This window comes from Ochotona curzoniae, unplaced genomic scaffold (genome assembly GCF_017591425.1).
Source record: "Ochotona curzoniae isolate NIBS_2020 unplaced genomic scaffold, NIBS_Ocur_1.0 contig_1274, whole genome shotgun sequence".
In the NCBI taxonomy this organism is placed as follows: domain Eukaryota; kingdom Metazoa; phylum Chordata; class Mammalia; order Lagomorpha; family Ochotonidae; genus Ochotona; species Ochotona curzoniae.
The window spans coordinates 29,746,671-29,767,654 of NW_024465023.1; the positions used below are offsets into that span (position 1 = coordinate 29,746,671).

The 20,984-nt window shown below is 41.9% G+C and overlaps 1 protein-coding gene across 3 annotated transcripts in view; it reads right to left on the reverse strand.

Annotated features, from left to right (window-relative positions):
- TAF1 (TATA-box binding protein associated factor 1) overlaps positions 1 to 20,984 on the reverse strand; it is an 85,863-nt gene that overhangs the window by 33,272 nt on the left and 31,607 nt on the right. For all 3 annotated transcript variants that reach the window (XM_041000500.1, XM_041000481.1, XM_041000491.1), the window contains exons 22-30: positions 19,300 to 19,478; positions 17,627 to 17,840; positions 16,354 to 16,519; positions 12,744 to 12,955; positions 7,596 to 7,704; positions 7,282 to 7,380; positions 6,837 to 7,014; positions 961 to 1,028; positions 427 to 549 (exon numbers count right to left, since the gene is read on the reverse strand). In XM_041000500.1, coding sequence (XP_040856434.1) covers positions 427 to 549; positions 961 to 1,028; positions 6,837 to 7,014; positions 7,282 to 7,380; positions 7,596 to 7,704; positions 12,744 to 12,955; positions 16,354 to 16,519; positions 17,627 to 17,840; positions 19,300 to 19,478 — 1,348 coding nt within the window. The remainder of the gene's footprint in view (positions 1 to 426; positions 550 to 960; positions 1,029 to 6,836; positions 7,015 to 7,281; positions 7,381 to 7,595; positions 7,705 to 12,743; positions 12,956 to 16,353; positions 16,520 to 17,626; positions 17,841 to 19,299; positions 19,479 to 20,984) is intronic.

A 20,984-nucleotide genomic window follows, 5' to 3' on the forward strand; every position in this document is an offset into this window, starting at 1 on the left:
TGTTAAGGCTCTGCAACATGCATGTACATGTAAACCTTGTCCTTTTTTTTTTTACATTTATTTTTTATTGGAAAGTCAGATATACAGAGAGGAGAAGACAGAGAAAAAGATGTTCTGTCCGATGATTCACTCCCCAAGTGGCCTCTATGGCTAGAGCTGAGCCAGGCTGAAGCCAGAAGCCAGGAGCTTCTTCCGGGTCTCCCACACGAGTGCAGGGTCCCAAGGGTTTCAGCTGTCCTCCACTCTTTTCCCTGGCCACAAGCAGGGAGCTGGATAGGAAGTGGGATCACTGGGATACAAATTGGAGCACATATGGGACTTGGTGAGTGTGAGGTAAGGACGTTAGCCACTAGGCTACCATACTGAGCCAAACCTTGTCCTTTCCCTATATCACTCTGTTTACAATATTTATCACAAACCACTTACATCTGGAACTGCCATCATTTTCTGTGTGACAATGTTGTCCAGAATGAAGGAAAATGCCACTTGGTCATCATCATCCAGCAAGGGATTGATAGCTTTCTCTAAGCGAGCTAATTTGTCTTCTTTCTGAAATGAAAGAAAGCAAAAACATGGGTTTTCCTAAAGTGTGATCACAATAGAAAAGGATAATTTAAGATTCTGCTGGGCGGCTATTACCCTTCCCCAAAAAGTTTAACTCTGAATTGCCTGTTATTCTAGGGCCCAGACAAATGATAATCCAGTTAAAATGATCAAAAGGAATGTGTCAACAACTTCCTTAGGTTTCTACATTCTGTTCTTGTACAACAGCATATACATCCCTAAGTATCAACAGCTTAAGCCTTAACAAAAAACATTTTCATCAACTTAGGTTTTAATATCACGCTTTTTGTTACTGAAAATTCCTGATGAAATTCTGAGCATTATGACTGATTAGTACCCATCACCCCCCTGCACCTTAAAGTTCCACCACCTTTCTTTCATTCTAAAATATCTTACCTCTTTGAGTTTCTCATCACAGAGATCCAGCATGGACTGAGAAATCTGGGTCAATGAGTGCTTTGGCCCTAAGAGGAACAATAACAAATGGGATCTTTAAAAATGAAAAAACGATAACCGCCAATACCTTGCTATCCTTTTAGTCCATTGACTTAAGAACCCCTTTGAGGAGGCTGTTTTATACAATGCTTAAGTTACTGCATGTCCAGGACACCTGCATCCCATACCAGAGTGACTGGTTGAAGTCCTAGATATCTCAGCTTCCAATCCAGCTACCTGCTTGGGTCCTTGCCATGGGAAACGGATTGAGTTCCAGCCTCTTGACTTTGGCCTGGCCCATCCCTAGCTGTTGTGGGATTTTGGAAAGTGAATCACCAGATGGGTGTTGCTCTGTCTCTCTGTGTATATGTATGTATGTGTTTGTATGCCTTTCAAATAAATAAATAAATATTTTAAAATCTTTGGAAAACATATCTTGGGCCCAGCGCAATTGGCTCAATGGTTCAATCCTGCCTTGCATGCCTGGGATCCCATATGGGCACCAGTTCATGTCCTGGCTGTTCCACTGCTCATCCATCTTCCTGCTTATGGCCTTGGGATGCTGCAACCGCATGGGAGACACGGAAGCAGCTCCTGGCTCCTGGCTCCTGGCTTTGGATGGGCTCAGCTCTGACTATTATGGCCACTTGGGGAGTGAACCTGCGAACAATCTTTTCCTCTGTATTTCCTTCTCTCTGTAAATCTGCCTAAAACATTAAATAATTCTATAAAAATATCTTAACTATCACTTATAATAAGCATAATTTACGGCAGCATACTTAGAATGTAAGAGACCGATCAGAAAATTTAAAAATTTCTGAGATTCCTATAAAGACTTGTAGGAAAGTTGAAGTAATTGTCTAAAGCATGAAATTCGTTTGTAACAAAGGCTATTATGCTTCTAATTAAGCTTTTTGCTAATGTGCATCCTAGAAGGTAGCAAGTAAAGGCTCAAAATACTTCGAATTTCTGCTTTCTGCATGGGGGACTGGGACTGAGTTCTAGGCTCCTGGCTTCGGCCTGGCCCAGTCCTGGCTATTTTGGACATCTAGAAAGTGAAATCAGTGGGTGGTACCCAACTACTTGAGGTATCACTGCTGCCTTCCTGAGTCTCCATTAGCAGGAAGTTGAAGACAGAAGACATACAATCCAGGTACAGGATGCAGATAAATGCCTCACTCAACATCAAAAGAATTTTACTAGCCAGCAACTCCAACTACTTGCTTTCAGTATCTTTTACTAGGTTATATCCTATCTATCCTTTTGTTTTGCTGTTCCCCACAGCCTTCACCTTAGCCTTATTTGTGAGTACGAATTATTTCATTCAGTATCCATGATCAGTCATTCAAAAGCATTCAACTATCAATGACATGTTCAACCACCTGAATATGAAGGAAAAAAGTAATTAGTTCCTGCCACATAAAATCATTTTGTTTAATCAAAGAAAATAACTTGAAAATAAAACCATGGTTGGGGCTGAGAATGTAACAAACCAAATGACAATAGCATTTCATATGGTTATCAGTTTGAGCCCTGGACATTTCACTTGCAATGCAGCTCCCTGCTCATACGCCAGGCAAGGAAGCAGAAGATGTCCAAGTGCTTAGAATCTTGTTACCCATATGAGAGATCTGGATTGAGTTATAGACTTTTGGCTTTATTTCGCTTTGCTCAGCACTGGCTTTTACAGTCATTTAGGGAGTCAATCATCAGATGGAAAATCCCAGTCTCTCAATCTCCATCTGCCTCACGTTGCTTTACAAATAAATAAAAATAAAATTTAAAAATCCCTGGAAGACAACAGTACAAGTATTTCAAGTACCTGTGGATGAAATGACACAAAATCTGGAACTGCATACTAAACAAGACTGAATATGGATTGACAAATTGTTGAACTGAATAACTGGGTGTATTGTTATTTTCTATTTCTACAGTTTTTTTTAAAGGTATTAGTACCAATAGAATATGAAACACTGTGTCTTAAGTGGCATTTCAAGCACTATATGATAAGACTGCCCTATCTACTACATATTAAGTTTATTTGTTTTTATTTAAATTCACAATAGAAAAATGTGTGTGTGTGTGTACATATATATGGAGAGGGAAGGAGGGAGGGAGGGAGAGAGAGAGAGAAACAGAGAGACTTCAGTCTCCTGGTTCCCTTCCCAAATGCCCACAAACAGCTGTGTCTGGACCAGGCTGAAGCCAGGAATCCTATTTAGACCTGCACATGGGTAGTATGGACAACATAACTTGAGCGTTCACCTGCTGCCTTCCAGTGTGTACATCAGAAGAAAGCTGGTTTGGAAGCAGAGATGGAATTTGATACCAGGCACTCCAACATGGGCCACAGGTGTCTCAAGTGATGGCTTAAACCACTGTGCAAAGACATCTGCCTCCCTCCTCCCCCTGGAATTACATTTAATGAAGCTATTTAAATAGGAAATCAAAGTTGGAATTTCTAAAATTTCTATCATTTAATAACATCTCCACCTCCATCACACATTGGGATCTCAAATTCCATATATCTTCAAAGTCAATTCTTACCTCTCTCATCCTCCCCCAAATTTGATTTTCAAAAAATGATTCTTCTAATCTGGACCTTACAAAAACTTTCCTTTGTACAAGGATATGGCCTTTAAAATTATTTATTTGAAAAGCACAGTGACGGAGAGAGGAAAAGACAGAGTCTTTTCCCATCTGCTGGTTCACTCCCCAAATGGCCACAACATCTGAGGCTGGACCAGATGGATGCAAGGAGTAGGGAATTCTACCTGGATCTTCCATATAGGTAGCAGGGGTCCAAGTACTTGGGATATTTTTACTGCTTTCCCCATTAAGCAGATGGACTGAAAATGAAGAGATGGACTGAAAATGAAGCAGCTGAGACTCGATTTGGCACATATATGGGATCCCTGAATTGTAGGTGGTGGGTTAAACTGCTGCGCCACAATATCAGCCCCATGAGTATACTTCAAAAACATCATAGGGGGCCAGGCACAATGGTGCAGTGGTTAAAGTCCTTGTCCTGAGCACACTGGGATCCCATTTGGGTGCTGATTTTAATCCTGGCAGCTCTGTTTCCCATCCAGCTCCCTGCTTATGGCCTGGGAGGGCAGTCGAGGATGGCCCAAAGCTTTGGGACCTTGCACCCACACGGGAGACCCGGAAGAAGCTCCTGGCTCGTAGCTTCAGATCGGCTCAGTTGCAGCCATTGCGGCTGCTTGGGGAGTGAATCATCGGACGGAACATCTTCCTCTCTGTCTCTCCTCCTCTCTGTATATCTATCTTTCCAATAAAAATAAATAAGTCCTTAAAAAATCATTGGAAAAATGGAATTCAAAGTTTATATTTTAAAACTAATTCTATTTTCTTACAAAAAAAAAATTTATAGGGCTAGAATGGTGGCTCAACAGACTAATCCTCCACCTGCAAGCACCAGCTTCTTATATAGGTTTCAGTTTGTGTGTCAGCTGCTCCACTTCCCATCCAGCTCCCCGCTTGTGGCATGGGAAACAGAGGAGGGCCTAAGCCTTTGGGACCCTGCACCAACAAGGGAGACACAGAAAAGGCTCCTGGCTTCAATCTGCTCAGCTCTGGTCATTGCAGCCATTTGGGGAATGAACCAGTGGATGAAAGATGTTTCCATCTCACCTTCTGTAGAAATCTGTTTTTCCAATAAAAATAAATCTCTAAAAATTAAATAGAAAAGATTTTCAGCATATATTTGAAAAGCCAAATGACACAGGGAGAAACATAAATTAAGATAGCTTGCATGTACTAGTTCACACCCCAAATGACCACAATGGCCATGTAGCTCAGGTATATTAGCAGAAAATTGGATGAGAAAAATAGCCAGGGCTGGAAACTGTACTCTGATACTGGACACCAGTGACAACCTGGTAACTTAACCTGCTGTGCCACGATGCTAGCCCCAGTGCTAAGCTGGTTTTCCTACAAAATTTTTGAAATCGTGCATATCATGAACTTTTTGAAGACACCTCATATATTTCTGTCACTCTGCTAGTCCTTGGGAAAATAGGAACAAACAAGATGTACTCCCTCTAGGAGGATATAGTCAGTTATATAAATAATTATGCCTGTGCTCAAGAATGAAGAGAGTTGATTTAACTATTTGCGGTGGGGAAGCACAGAGGATGCAAAAATGGTTATTTTGAGTAATTTGGTTAGTCCATGAAAAAAACATAAAGCAGTCTAAAAGTATGAGTGGGAATTTAGCACCGAAGGGAAGAAAAAGCATCACAGAGAGAGGACAAAGACTATAACGACATCTGTAGAAACAGCACAGGATATTTAGTACACAGTGCCGATGTGCTAAGAGTCTGCATCGGCTATGGGAACCAGGCATTGCAGATGGGACTGCATAGATGGGACTGCATAAATGGGTTTGGCTTTCTTCTGAAAGGTTTTAAAATCTAGGTGCTCTGTCTCTGGTACCATGCTTACAGATAAGAAAATTGAGGAGACTACGAGAGCTTAAACAATTTATCCACAATAAATCAGTCAGTAAGTAGAAGAGCCATGATTGATATTCCATTTGTATTCTGTATCCCCAGGTTTATGACTCTATGCTCAATGAGGCAACTGAAAACTGAAAAGCTTAATCCCTCACAAGCAGAAGCTGAATTATTTTTGTTCTTTCCAATACAATATATAAAAATCTGAAAAAAAAAAAGACCCAGAAATAACCTCCAGCACTGTGATACAAGGGGTCACGTATTATAACACTAGCATTCCATATCTAAGGTGGCAGTCTGAGTTTCAGCTACTCTACCCATAGACCAGTTCCGTGCTCATGCACCTGAGAAGGAAGCAGAATATGGTCCAGGTGCCTGGACCCCTAACATCCATGTAAGAGACCTAGACGATGGTCTAGGTTCCTGGACTCAACCCTAGATCAGCCGGCTTTCAGTCATTTGAGAAATGAACCAGCAAATGAAGATTTCCATTTTTCTCTCTCTTCCTTTCTCTGTCACTGTGCATTTAAAAATTTTTTTTTCTTAAAAATTTGCTTTTTCGGGCCCGGTGCTATAGCCTAGTGGTTAAGGTCTTCGCCTTCAATGTGCCGAAATCCTATGTGGGTGCCGGTTCTAATCCCGGCAGCCCTGCTTCCCATCCAGCTCCCTGCTTGTGGTCTGGGAAAGCAGCCGAGGACGGCCCAAAGCCTTGGGATCCTGCACCCGCGTGGGAGACCTGGAGGAGGTTCTTGGATCCTGGCAGGGAGCTGGATGGAAGTACAACAACTGGAACATGAACCGGAGACCATTTTTGATCCCGGTGCTTGCAAAGTGAGGATTTAGCCACTGAGCTATCTTGATGGGCCCCTTTTCTGGTTTTCAAGAAAAGTGGATATATAATAACCTCTGTAATGAATCCATAGATCAAGCCAAAGACTCACACACAGCAAATATGTTGACAAACACACACTCTGTACAAGTTGCACTTCCACTAAACACCTCTCTGATATTTACCTGAACTCATTCCTTCCCAGCACTACTCTTCACTCAGCTGTTTTCATTTCCCCTGACAAACTGAGACTATATTAAGCCGTGGGAATTTTCAAAAAGGCAACATTTACAAGGGGGCTTCAAAAAGTCATGGAAATTTCACATTATCTCTTAATTCCACTTCCTACAAACTTTTGAGAATTTCTCACATTAAATGCCTGAAAATGTATTCATTTGATATCCCTAAATGAACTCATACATTGCAGTCCTAAAATTCAGTCTGATCTATTCTGAATTTAGGACAGTAAGTAACAAGACCAATCTTGCCATTGATCTTCCCAGTCAAGGAACAGTTGAAGTGATTCTTACCATTATAGGTGGCACTATTTTTCACAATCAGCTCCAAATGCTCTCTGAATTCTTCCCTAGATGGGTAGAGGCGTTTGCGTACGTTTTCACGGAGTGTTTGTAGGTCCATCGGTCGAGTGATGATTTTGTAGTAATCCTTCACAACTTTGGCATTGACTGGAGTGTGAAAAGGGTAGGTCTGTGAAAACAAAAGCCAAAAATCACTCATGAGCAAAGACTAGACAACTCCCATCTTACTTCTCTATTGCGCTCTCTACTCTCAATGGAATCTTTGAGGTTTGAGTAGTTCCTCTTATCCCCTCTACTAAACTGCTAAAGCAAAACAACCTACACTCAAAGAATTAGAAGTTCCAGGTACCTTGGTCTATAAATTACTACCCACCAGCTGGACTCAGAACAAAGGGCCTTATCATCCTTATTGTAGGTATCTGATGCAGTGACTCACATTTGGAAGATCTCTCATGTCATTTATGATTGACTCCAAGATGGATGACAATGTCACCATAGGATCTGTCCGGCGCCGGTGGATGGACTTATGAGGTTTCTAGGAAGAAATTGGAACCCTTTGTTAAGATCTGAAAATCCAATGCTTTTAAAATAGACAAACATATCTTAGAAATTTTGCAATGAACAATACAGCTAAATCTCTAGGGAAAGCCAAAGGGTGAATCTAAATCTAAGTGTATCAGAGTATTTACAGCACACGAAGTTGGAAAAATTGATGAGAATTAATTGATCAGAGGGCACTAATGCACTCACATTCAGATAGTCACAGTGAACAGTGGTTCCAACCCGCCGTTTCTTCTTGGGAGGAAGCTGCTGTTTAGGGAACTTCAGAACCAGTGACTTTCTGCGAACCTCATCGGCGCTGCAAGCAATAACACTTTCTCAGTATACAGCACTATTTCCAGTTCCCAGAGGAAAAAAGCAATTACAATGAAAAAGTGCCCAGTACCTGAGCATGAGCCTGGGACAAGAGCAAGAACCAAATCAAAGGCTAGACATCAGGGCAGCTCTGTGGTGTAGTGCATAAAGCTGCCACTTATGGGCATTGGCATCCATATGGGCACTGGTTTTAGTCCCAGCTACTTCCAATCCACTTTCCTGATAATGTGCATCGGAAAACAGCCGAAGTGCTTGGGACCCTGCACCCACATGAGAGACCTGCTGAATGAAGCTCCTTATTACTGGCTTTAGACCAGCCAGCTCCAGCTGTTGTGGCCATTTAGGAAGTAAACAACAGACGGAAGATCTCTGTCTTTGCCCCTCACTTTGTAACTCTGCCATTCAAACAAACTATATATATTTATAAACATGAACCAGGCATCACCTTCTAAGGTTCTTATCAGGCAAGGCTTCATAGGATTTCCAAATTAACAAGGAATCAGGAAAGTCAGATCTTTACCTTAGTTTCCCATTTGGAAGAAGAGAATTAGGCTAAAGGAATTCATTTCAACATCAGAGAGAGAGAGAGAGAGAGAGAGAGACAGAGAGAGACAGAGAGACAGAGAGACAGAGAGGAGATAGAGACAGAACACTCCCTAAATAGCCAGAATGGTTAGGGCTCAGCCAGACTGAAACCAGGAGCCAGGAGCATCATCCAGTTCTCCCATTTGGGTTCAGAAACCCAAACACCTGGGCCATCTTTTGTTGTTTTCCCAGGCCATTACCAAGGAGCTGGATTGGAAGTGGAGAAGCCGAGAAACAAACCTATGTCCCTGTAGCATGTTACTATGATACCACAGTACACACTATTAAAGAAATTTCTGAGAATCCTCCTAGCTAAGCCTTTATGCTAAAGGGCCAAAACACTTGAATAATTCACAATAACAGTAAGAAATAAATTAAAACCCAGCTTAAATAAAAAGGTTTTTCACCAGTCACTGAAGACCAACACCTTCTTCCCTTCCACTGTAAGAGATCAAGATAATAAATTTTTTTCTAATGTGCTTTGAAAGAAATGACCATTACTGATGATTGATAATCAATAAGGATGGAAAAAAGAACCTAAAACTAAACACAAATAGGAAATAAATCAGTCTAAATAGAGCAAAAGGATTTTTAAATTCTATACAAAGAGTTAAACTTTATTTTGAACATAATGCCCTGATTACATAACTTGTGCATATAATCTAAGATCAACAAACTACAAAGAACACAATAAGCATTGTGACACAGCAAGTTAAGGTGCCACCTGAGATGCCTGCTTTGTGCTTCCCATATAGTTCCCCGCTAACAACAAGTCAGGGAGGCTGTAGATAGCGGCCCAGGCACTCAGGTTTCTGCCTCTCACATGCAGGAAGCAGCTGAAGTTCCAGACTCCTTGCTTCAGCATGGCCTAGCCTTGGCTTTTGCGAATGAACCAGTTGAAAAGATAGCATTGTCATTCAAGTCAATCAATCAAAACAGGAAGAAAAAAAAAACTTTCAAATAAAAACTACCTGAAATTGATTTCTTTTGGGTAGTACTATGGGTATAGCAATTCTTTTTCCATTGTTATTCCAAGTTATTTTACAAAATATTACTTGAAATGTAGAGAGAGAGAGACAAAGAAACATCACCATCACCTGCTATCTCTCACGATATGCATTAGCAGGAAGCTTGAATTGGGAGCGGAGCCAGGTCTCAAACCAAGGCACTCTGATATAGAACAGGGCATCTCAAATGGCAACTAAGCTCTACACCAATGCCTACTGTCTGGTACAGCAATTCTGAAACTATTCTATACCAATCACTGTATAAAATTAATGAATTGTGCCTTGATGCAGGGAATAAGAAAGAAGGATACAAATATGAAATGCAGATAAATACAAAGTTGTACCTTAAAATAAGTATTTCCTAGCTCTGTTCACAAAACAGCCTATAAGCAATGACATCTCATTGGCAATGAGTATACCTAATACCTATATCTTGGTTTCTAAATACTACTCCCTGATAAAAGTAACTGGACTCTTACATGAAATGGCCAATTATAGATCAGGGAGAAGGAAAATTTAAGGTCAGTTTGTAAAACCTTGTGCAAGAAAGCCAAGACCATTCTCAAAGATTTATAGATCATTTAAAACAAAACAAAACAAAAAAATAGTATTAGGGCCTATACAGTGGTGCAACAAGTACTGGTATCCCATATGGACACCAATTCATGTCCCAGCTGCTCCACTTCCAATCCAGCTCTTTGCTTATGGTCTGGGAGAACAGCAGAGAATGGCCCAAGCTTTGGGTCACTCTGTCCATGAGGCTGGACAGAAGCTTCTGACTCCCAACTCTGCATCTGTTCAGCATTGGACCATTTGGGGAATGAACCAGTGGATGAAAGACCTCTTCCTCTGTCTCTTATTTTCTCTGCAAAATCTGCCTTTCAAATAAAAATAAATCTTCATTTTAAAAAATACAGGTCAGGGCCCAGCACAGTAACCTAGTGGTTAAAATCCTCATCTTCTTGCATGTGCTGCCTGGGTCCCACATGGGTGCCATGTTCATATCCTGGCTGCTCCACTTCTCTTCCAGCTCCCTGCTTGTAGCCTGGGAAAGCAGTGGAAGATAACCCAAAGCCTTGGGACCCATTAGCCACATGGAAGACCAAGAATAAATCCTGATTCCTGGCTTCGGATTGGCTCAACTCCAGCCAATCCGGCCACGTGGAGAGTAAACCAGCAGATGGAGGATCTTTCCGTCTCTCCTTCTCTCTGTAAATCTGACTTTGTAATAAAAATAAATAAATATTTTAAAAAAGAATCAAATTTGGGACATTAATATATTAGCATCAAAATTAATGGTGCTAATGAGTTATATTAAATTTACAAAGGAAAGAATTTCAGTAATTAAAGTAATACTTAAATAGGGACAGAAGCAACCTTATTATAAGAAAATGTCAGCTAGTACATAATACTAGAATTAGGAAAATCACTATTCTGTAACCTCAGTAAATTACTGAGTCAGGCAGTAATTACTAATGGGTGCTAAAGTTATAAAAAATTGTTAGGAAAAGGGATATTCATTTACATGTTCACTAGAATGGAAAAATATTATTTACTAGGATCTGGTTATCATCATTTTTAACAACATGATCAAAATACTGGGAAAGCCTAATTCATGTACTTTCTGATTTGGTACAGCAAAATACATAATATTACATGATGTTAAATATCACTCCCAAAACATACTATCTGAATCCAGTCAATGAGAAAACAGTAAGACAAAGCCAAAGTACAGAAAACTTTCAGACTACAGTGGCCTGAGTTCTTCAAATAATTTAATGACATATAAACAATAAAGAATGGAGAGGACAGTTCTAAATTATGATTCAATGTGGCTGGTGTTATGGTGTAGTAGGTTAAGTTATCACCTATAATGCTGCCGACATCCTACATGGGTGCTAGTTTGAATGTCAGCTGCTCTACTTCCAATCAAGCTTCCTGCTAATGTACCAGGGAAAGCAGTGGAATATGGTCCAAATCCTTTGGCCCCTGCTGCCCACATGGGAGACTCGGAAGAAGCTCCAGGCTCCCAGCTTTGGCCTGGCAAATTTCCAGCTGACACAGCCATTTGGAGTGTGAACCAGTGGCTGGAAGACCTCTCCTTCTCATTCTCCAACTCTCTCTGTAACTTCCAAACAAATCCATCTCAAAAATTGTTTTTTGAAATATATCTTTATATTAGAACTACACCCAGAATCCAGGGAAGGTGACATTAAGACAACACAGAAAGTATAAGATCTACATATTAATATTAGTGATTTAATGTTAATTTCGTACATATGATAATAGTATATTTTTGCTATATCCTTATTCTTAGAAAAGATTCGTGTCCAAAAAATTAAGAGGGAAATGTTATGGTATCTGCAGATTTTTCCCAATTAGTTCAGTCCTCTCCACAAAAAAAAGTCTGAAGTATAGCAAAGATAAAGCAAATGAAAAAAAATTTCGGGCCCAGCATGATAGCAAAAATCCTCACCTTGAATGCGCAGGGATCCCATATGGGCACCAGTTCTACCCCGGCAGCCCCGCTTCCCATCCAGCTCCCTGCCTGTGGCCTGGGAAAGCAGTTGAGGACGGCCCAAAGCTTTGGAACCCTGCATCCATGTGGGAGACCCAGAAGAGGCTCCTGGCTTCGGATTGGCTCAGGTCCAGCGGTTGTGGCCACTTGGGGGAGTGAACCATCAGATGGAAGATCTTCCTCTCTGTCTCTCCTCCTCTCTGTATATCTGCCTTTCCAATAAAAATAAATAAATCTTTCTTAAAAATGTTAACAAATAATCAACTTAGGAACAATGTATTCTATTCTGAAGGTTTACAGTTTTCAAACTAAAAAGAAAATAACTTAAGCTTCTCCAATGTATTATCTACTAAACTCTTTGCTCTTTGAAGACAAGAATCATGCTTAAGTATCATTTCTTTCCTCAGTCTTGGGACGGTCCATCACTCTGAGATTAAGGACCTCACAAATACTGAGTACGTAGAAACAGAATAGCAAGAGGAAACTAGCATCTACTGAGGAACTGCTTGGTATGACAAGCACTGTACTCATATCGTCCATCTGTTGGTTCCTTCTCAAGATGGCCATGACAACTGGGGCTGGACCAGGCTGAAGCCAGGAGCTTCTTTCAGGCTTCCCATGTAGATAGCAGGAGCCCTACTACTTAGGCCATCTTCAATACTTTTTCTGGGCTATTAGGCAGGGAGTTGGATCCAAGGTGGATTAATCAGGATTCAAATCTGACTTTCCAATAAAGAAATAAATCCTTAAAAAAAAAAGAAATTTCATAACTGGCCACAATTAATAACAGAAACCCATCCAAACTTCTGTAACATCAATTCTACTTTGGAGAATACATCCCATTTACCCTTGCCACCCACCAACATCACCAACCTCCAGCAGCTCTCCCCTGCAGCACTTTCTATTTCTCACCTCTCAATTAGCTGTTTCCCCAAGACAATCTTGGTCCCTTCAACCTTGATAAGTTCTTCATTATCATTATGAATGACTGTCTTTTCCAACTCCTCCTCTTGCTCCTCTGTCATGGCAACAGGGTTGGAAGGTGGAGCATTTGTTTGATAATAAAGAGGACAAAATTTGTTTGTCCTCATGTGCCCAATTGCACCACAGGCACCACATTTCAGCTGCAAAAGAAAAGGTATCAACACGTCAGAAGCAAGCAGTTAGCAAGGAGAGTTTCAGAGCTTCTGCTCTAGTACAATGTTTATGTACCAGAAGCCACTAAACAAAGCACACATACAGAGAATGACACATGAAAAATAAAATGAAATCCAGAGACTAAACATTTATTTGAAAATCAAGGAACAAAAGGAACAAGATTTTCATCCCAAATCTAGGCTTAAAAATTTAGAATACCCACATCTTATATCAGAATGCCTTGTTTCAGTACTAGCTTTTCTGAATCTAACACAGTTTCCTACTTATGTGCCTGGGAGGCAGTAGAAGCTCAAGTATTTAGCTCCTCATCACCCATATTGGATATCTGGTTGGAGTTTCTGACTCTTGGCTTTGGCCTGGCCCAACCCTGGCTGCTGCAGGCCTTTGGGGGGAGCGAACCAGTAAAGTGAAGATCGCTTTTTCTCTCCCTGTCACCCTAACCTTTATCTCTGCACTAAGAGACTTTGGTAAACTAGAGTCTAGATTTATCTGTCAAATGGGGTCTATATTATATCACACTTAATACCATACATAAAAGCAGGAAACATTAAAGTACTTACTGACTTTAGCATATGTTAAAAGCATTTAACATCTGCTACATATTTTATACTTTATAAAGTACTTCCCATGTATAATATTATTCACTACAACACTGTGATACAGGTATTTTATTGAAGAGAAAACAGGTTTGAAAAGACAGGGCTACCAAAGACAGACTCAGACTCAACCTAGAACTTCTGTTTTGAAGATTAGGGCTCTTCCATAACTTACACAAAAATAAGCTGTGTGGTATGTCTTAATCAGCACTTGTAAGCAGAGGATTAGCCAATTCAGCTACCATGACAGCTGCCTGTTGCTTCTTTTAATACATATAAATTTTACAAAGTATGTATATATGGGTGGGTGTTTGGTGAAATGGTTAAGACAGCACATGGTGAGGGTGGGGGGGCTCGGTACAGTGGCCTAGCAGCTAAAATCTTTGCCTTGAACACACCAGGATCCCACATGGGTGCTGGTTCTAATCCCAGCAGCCCCGCTTCCCATCGGGCTCCCTGCTTGTGGCCTGGGAAAGCAGTCAAGGACGGCCCAAAGCCTTGGGACCCTGCACTCGTGTTGGAGACCTGGAGGAAAGTTCCTGGTTCCTGGTTTCGGATCGGCAAAGCAGCGACCATTGCAGTCACTTGGGGAGTGAATCATTGGATGGAAGATCTTCCTCTCTTCTCCTCTCTGTATTTCTGACTTTGCAATAAATATAAAAAAAAAAAGATAGCACATGGGATGCTCTTGAGTTCAAGTCACAGTTCTGCTTCTGACTCTAGTTTCCCACTGCTGCACATCCTGGGAGGTAACAGGTGATGGTTTAAGTACCTAGATCTCTGTCACCTATGTGGCACACCTAGACTGAATTCCCAGCTCCTGACTGTATCATGGTCCAGTGTCAGCTATTGTAAGCATTTGCATAGTGAACTAGCAGACTGAAAGTCTGTTTTTCTGTCTGCCTCTTTTTGTGTCCTTCAAATACAAATTAATAAACAATTAAAAATAGGAGCCAGTGTTGCGTTGTGGTGGTTTAAGTCACTTCCTGTAGTACTAGCGCACCACATAAGAGCAAGGGTTTGAATGCTACCACTCCATTTCCAATTTATCTCCCTGTTAATAAACCGGGGAAAGCAGTAGAAGATGACCCAAGTACGTGAATCTCTGCCAACTGTATCGGAGACAGAGATGGAGTTCCTGACTCACAGCTTTGGCATGGCCCAGCCTCTCCCGTGTTGGCCATTTGGGAAGTGGACAAGCAGCTTGAAAATATGCCATTCAGTGAAATACTGGCCAAATGGAGATTCTATGATGGACTATGTCAATCAGTGGATTCTTCAATGACCTCATTGTGTTTGGAGTGGCAAGATCGGCAGCAATTCATAACAGGTGAACTATCAAAACCACTTGAGCAAGTATCTCGGAGCATGCCCCACATCCGGGACTTGGGGTGGGTGGGAAACTGGGTGGGGCTTCTCCCTTAAAATCCCCTTTACTCCAGATACATGAAGGAAGCAATATGGAAATAATAGTCTTACCCACTTTCCTATAGCCCTTGAACCTTTTAATGCAAATTAACTATGTAAATATTGTCAAAATAAAATTTTTAAAATGGAGAAAAAAGAAAATACGCCATTCAAATAAAATCTAAAAATAACTATTTAGAACACTAAAAATAAACCTATTCAAAGAAAAAGGTACATGAGGAGCAGACATCATAGTACAGTGCATTAAGCCGCTGCCTGGGATATCGAGATTACACACTGGATTAACTGGATCATGCCCCAACTTCTCTAGGCTTCCTGCTAATACAGCAGATCGTGGTCCAAGTACCTGTGTCCCAACTTCTTTAGGCTTCCTGCTAATACAGCAGATTGTGGTCCAAGTACCTGGGTATGGCTACCCACGTGGAAAAAGTAAATGTAGCTCCTGGCTCTTGATATCATTCTTGTCTAGCTCTGGCTGTTGCAGGCCTTCAGTAAATGAACCAGAATATAGAAAATTTCTCTTTCCCTCTATCACTCTTTCCTCTTGGAAACACAGATTTACAGAGAGGAGAGAAAAAGAAAAAGATCTTCCATCCTTTGGTTCACTCCCCAAATGGTTGCAACAGCCCAAGTTGAGTTGATCCCCAGGTAGCAGCCAGGAGCTTCTTCTGAGTCTCCCATGCAGGTGTAGGGTCCCAAGGCTTTGGGTCGTCCTCGACTGCTTTCCCAAGACACAGAGAGCTAGATGGGAAGTGGAGCAGCTAGGACACGAACAGGCACCCATATGTGATTCTGGTGCTTGCAAGGTGAAGATTAAGCCACTAAGCCAAAAATCTCTAAATAAAGTACACACATACATACATACATACACACACACACACACACACACACACACACACTCTCACACCTACAGATGTACATGTACAATTATTCACCGTGGGTGATACTGTGGCACAGTAGTTAAACTACTGCTTTTGGCAATAGCATTTCTTATAGTGCCAGTCCAGTATAATCCAGCTACCTGCTAATGAACCTGGAAAGGCAGCAGAGTTCCATTTATTTGGGTCCTGCTACCCAGTGGGATACCTGAATGGAGTTTTGAAGCTATTTAGGGAGTGAAGCAGCATATGGGCTATCTCTGTCTCAGATCCCCTAACTTGCAAGTAAGTAATTTTTTTAAAAAAGAAAAAAAATCTAACCTATCTCACTTCCTATAAAATATTTCAAAGTACAAATGAAACCAAATGAGATCAGTGGCACTAGATAATGCCAAATGCTATGGAAAAGGTACAATTTTTTCCCTTGCTTTGTTAATTGTGATCATGTCACATTATACTTACTTTTAGATCAGGACGCTCCTTCATTTTTTTGGGCTTTTTCTCAGGAGGACCCTTAAGCTTCTCCTTCTCCTGGTTCCTCTTAAGCCGCCTAAGTTGCTCTTGAATCCTCCGCCGTTCTTTTCGCATCTCTTCTCGATGCTGTTCATCAAAAAGAGCAAATTTCCGACTGCATGGGCGAGATGGTGGGGAGAACCACAAAATCATAAGCAATCTCAGAGCAAGAAAACTGCCTTCACAGCTAACATCTCTAACTAACAATCATCCATCTGGGCAAAAACAAAAGGAACTACCTGCCATTCCCAGCTCCCTAGTCACTAGTCCATCCTCCACTTGCAGAGAGGTACCTTTCTCAGAATAAGTCCTGAATAATCCCTAAAATTTTTGCAAACTGAGAAACCAAAATGCAAAGGGATCAGCTTGAAGTATGCTTGCCTTTATTTTCCCACAACTTTCCCTGCGATTTGGTTACTTACACCGAAAGCTACAAAGGCAAGATAATTCCCAATTACGACAGACTTTCAGGGGCAACTATGCTGAATCCTACAACTTAAGATCTGCTCACTCACCTCCCATCCCATTCTTCACCATTTTTTAAACTATTCACGCATCATTTTTTTTTTGAAAGGCAGAGCTTCAGAGACAGAGGAGGAGATGAGGAGAGATATCTTCTCTTTGTGGGTTCATTCTTCAGATGGCTGCAATTGCCAGGACTGGACCAGGCTAAAGCCAGGAGCGCCAGAGCTTCCCAGGCTTTCCATATTGGTAACATGAGCCCAAGTACTTGAGCCATCTTCTGCTGCTTTTCCGAGGCCGTTAGTGGGGAATTGTATCAGATGTGGAACAACAAGGCCTCTAACTGGCACCCACATGGGATGTCAGCATTGTATACAGTTGCTTTACCTACCCTGCCACAACATCAGCCCCTCTAAGTATTATTTTCCCTATCACATTAAAAAGTGGTGAATCTGGGGGAGGCACTTGGCATAGCACTTAAAGACGCCGCTTGGAACTCCTGCATCCCATATCACAACACCTCGGTTTGAGTCCTGACTGCTTCTGAGTCCAGCTTCCTTCTAATGTACACCACGGAAAGCAGAGAGGAGAGGGTTCAAGTAGGTGTATCCCTGTCATCCACATGGGAAGAGAGACCAAGACTGTCTCTGGCTTTGGACTAGCCCAGCCCCAGATGTTGATGGCATTCGGGAGCTCTGTGCCTGTCTCATTGCCTTTCTAAATAAAGAAATAAACAATACAAGTGCCAATTCAAACGTACATGAATTCTTCATCTTTCGTGGTCCGTATGCGCACATATGCGTCAATGACAGATGGTTTTCGGACAGTCTCACAGCGTACATATTCTTTTCCTTCTTCATCTCGAAATGTACGATAAATCTTGAGACAACGACCAGTGGCAGAAGAGTTTAGGCTAGTCACGGAAGCTGTGTCATCATCTCTGTGGTTGTTTCCTGATGCTGCTGAGCCTGCTGCTGTAAAGTAGAAAAATATTTCCAAATATCCCCCCACCAACAAAATGGCTGTACTCTTGGGGTTGAGCAGAGACATCAAAGTCCAAATGGCAACAAAACTGGTTCTATAGAAAGCATCAAAGACATCACTAGCCACAAGAGCACACTGATTTGTGATTTCCTGTCTTCACTTCCCCCACTGCCAATAGCCATGGTTTTAAACGTACACAAGGTTTTGAAAGAACCTCTTCCTCTTTATTACAGAGGATAAGGGAGCAGCAGCTAAAATGTTCTGATTCGTTTGAACAACACGACAACAGAAAGTCCAAACAGGAACTAGTTGATAGTCATATAAAAGAATAGTACACGTGGGAGACCTGGAAGAGCTCCTGGCTTCGGATCGGTTCAGCTCCAGTCATTGCAGCCACTTAGGGAGTGAACCATCGGATGGAAGATCTTCCGCTCTATCTCTCCTCCTCTCTGTATAGCTGCCTTCCCCATATATACATTATTGAAAGGCAGATTAACTCAGAGAAGGAAAGACACAAAGATCTTCTGTCCATTGGTTCACTTTCCAAGTGGCCACAAACAGACAGAGCTGAGCTGATCCGAAGCCAGGAACTTCTTCCAGGTCTCCCACAAGGTGCAGGGTCCCAAGGCTTTGGGCCATCCTCTACTGCTTTCCCAGACCACACACAGGGAGCTGGATGGGAGGTAGAGCAGCCAAGACAAGAGACGGTGCCCATATGGAATTCCGGAGCCATGCAAGGCAAGGATTTTAGTCACTAGGCTACAGTGCCACACACAAATTCTATGCTTTTTGCTTAGTGTTTTTTAACTTTATAGGGATTCCTTTGAGAAATCTTCTGAATCATGATTCTTCCCAATATACATATTTGAAGGACTGGCACTGTGGCACAGCTGATAAAGTCACTGCCTGCAGCACTGGCATTCCATATGGGTGCCAAATAGAGTCTAGCTGCTCCACTTGTGATCCACATCACTAGTAATTAACCTGGAAAACCAGCAGATGATGCTTCAGGTCCTTGGAACCCAGCACCCACATGGGAGACCCAGAAGAAGCTCTTGGCTTCTAGAGCTTCTTGGCTTCAGCTCTGCCTACTTGAACCATTTGGGGTTTGAACCAGTGGATGAAAGATCTCTTGCAAATAAATAAAGTAACTATTTAAAAATACATAAATTTGCACAGAATATTACATATAATGTTAGAACCTATACATGGGTTCTGCATTCTTCCTTTACCTCTGGGATGACTTCAAGCAAGCTCATTTGAAACATTAACACACGGGCATAGCATGGTACCCTAGGGGTTCCAGTATAATTTGTAGGAATCTCTCCTCCCTCATCTATACTAATTTCCTATTATTTCTACCTCCAGCTTCGCCTTAGTTATACTCTGAAGTTATTTATATTCTTTTTCAAACTTTATCTTTCTTATCTGTGAAGCCAGGAGCCTCACCCAGTAGCATCCGCTGAAGTTCTTTCCGCTCCTGTTCCTCCCGTTCACGTGACAGCTGAGAGCTAGTTTTCTTGTTCTGTAACATGTTTTCAATGTTTTTCCCCATTTCTTCAAAGTCACTGTCTTCAGCTGAGCTGCTGTCTGTGTCAGTTGATAAAACCTCGGTTGAAGACAAAACTCTAAAAGAGAAGAAGCAATGATAAATTAAGATCGGGGGCAGTGACCCTTTTGGGTGCCGGTTCTAATCTTGGCGGCTCCACTTCCCATCCAGCTCCCTGCTTGTGGCCTGGGAAAACAGTGGAGGACGGCCCAAAGCCTTGGGACCCTGCACTCGTGTGGGAGACCTGGAAGAAGCTCTGGCCTCCAGGCTTCCAATCAGCTCAGCTCTGGCTGTTGCGGCTGCTTGGGGAGTGAAGCATCGGATGGAAGATCTTCCTCTGTCTCTTCTCTCTGTATATCTGACTTTGAAATAAAAATAAATAAGTCTTTTTAAAAAAAAGATTGGGGGCAGAAGTTAGTGTGGTAGCAAATCAGGTAAAGCCATTATGTGCCTTTACCACCAGCACGGTTGCTCCACTTCCAACCCAACTCCCAGCGAACAGCCTGGAAATAAAGCAGAAGATAGCCAAAGTGTTTGGAACACTGTCACCCATATAGGAGACACAGCTGAAGCTCCAGGCTTGCGGCTTTTGTTTAGCCCCGCGCTGCCCACTGCAGCCATCTGGGGAGTAAATCAGTAGATCTAAGCTCTCTGCATCTCTCCCACTCTCTCTATAACTGTCTCAAATAGATATATAAATCTTTAAAAATATATATATCAGGGAAACACAAAAGTATAGAGAAAACTAAGGAAAGAAGGTTGCAAACGAGAAGAAAATTGGAGCATCAATCTTAAAAAAAAACATTCAAAATCCACTAATGTGGGGGACAGCACTGTGGCATAACAAAAAAGCCACTACCTGTGACATCAGCAACCCACGTGGGCGTAGTTTGAATCCCGCCCACTTCACTTCTTGTCCAATCCCCTTCTAATGGCCTGGGAAAACATTACAAGATGGCCCACGTCCCTGTGCCCCTGCACCTACATGGGAGATCTGGACGGAAATCCTAGCTCAGCCCTGGCTGTTGCAGACAACGAGGAGGAACCAACAGATGGTTTTTCAAATAAACTAAAAACAAAATTTAACACTATTTTTAAAGATTTATTCATTTTATTGGAAAGTCAGATATACAGAGAGGAGGAGAGACAGAAAGGAAGAACTTTCATCTGTTGATTCACTCCTCAAACGGCCTCAATGGCCGGAGCTGTGCTGATCTGAAGGCAGGAGCCTGGGGCCTCTTCCGGGTCTCCCACGTGGGTGTAGGGTCCCAAGGCTTTGGGCCATCCTTGACTGCTTTCCCAGGCCACAGGCAGGGAGCTGGATGGGAAGCAGGGCCACTGGGACACAAACCAGCGCCCATATGGGATCTTGGCACGAGCAAGGGAAGTTCTGTGACCATTACGCTACTGCACCGGGCTCCATTAAAAAAAACCTTTAAAAAAATTCACTTATGCACAGGGTTCTTATTTTAAATAAATCTGGCAAAATAATCAAAAAAGAAAATTTCTACAAAGTTTTCCTAGACATTCAGTCAGGACAAGTTTCATTAATTTTTAAAGACCTTATTTGAAAGGTTGAGCTAGA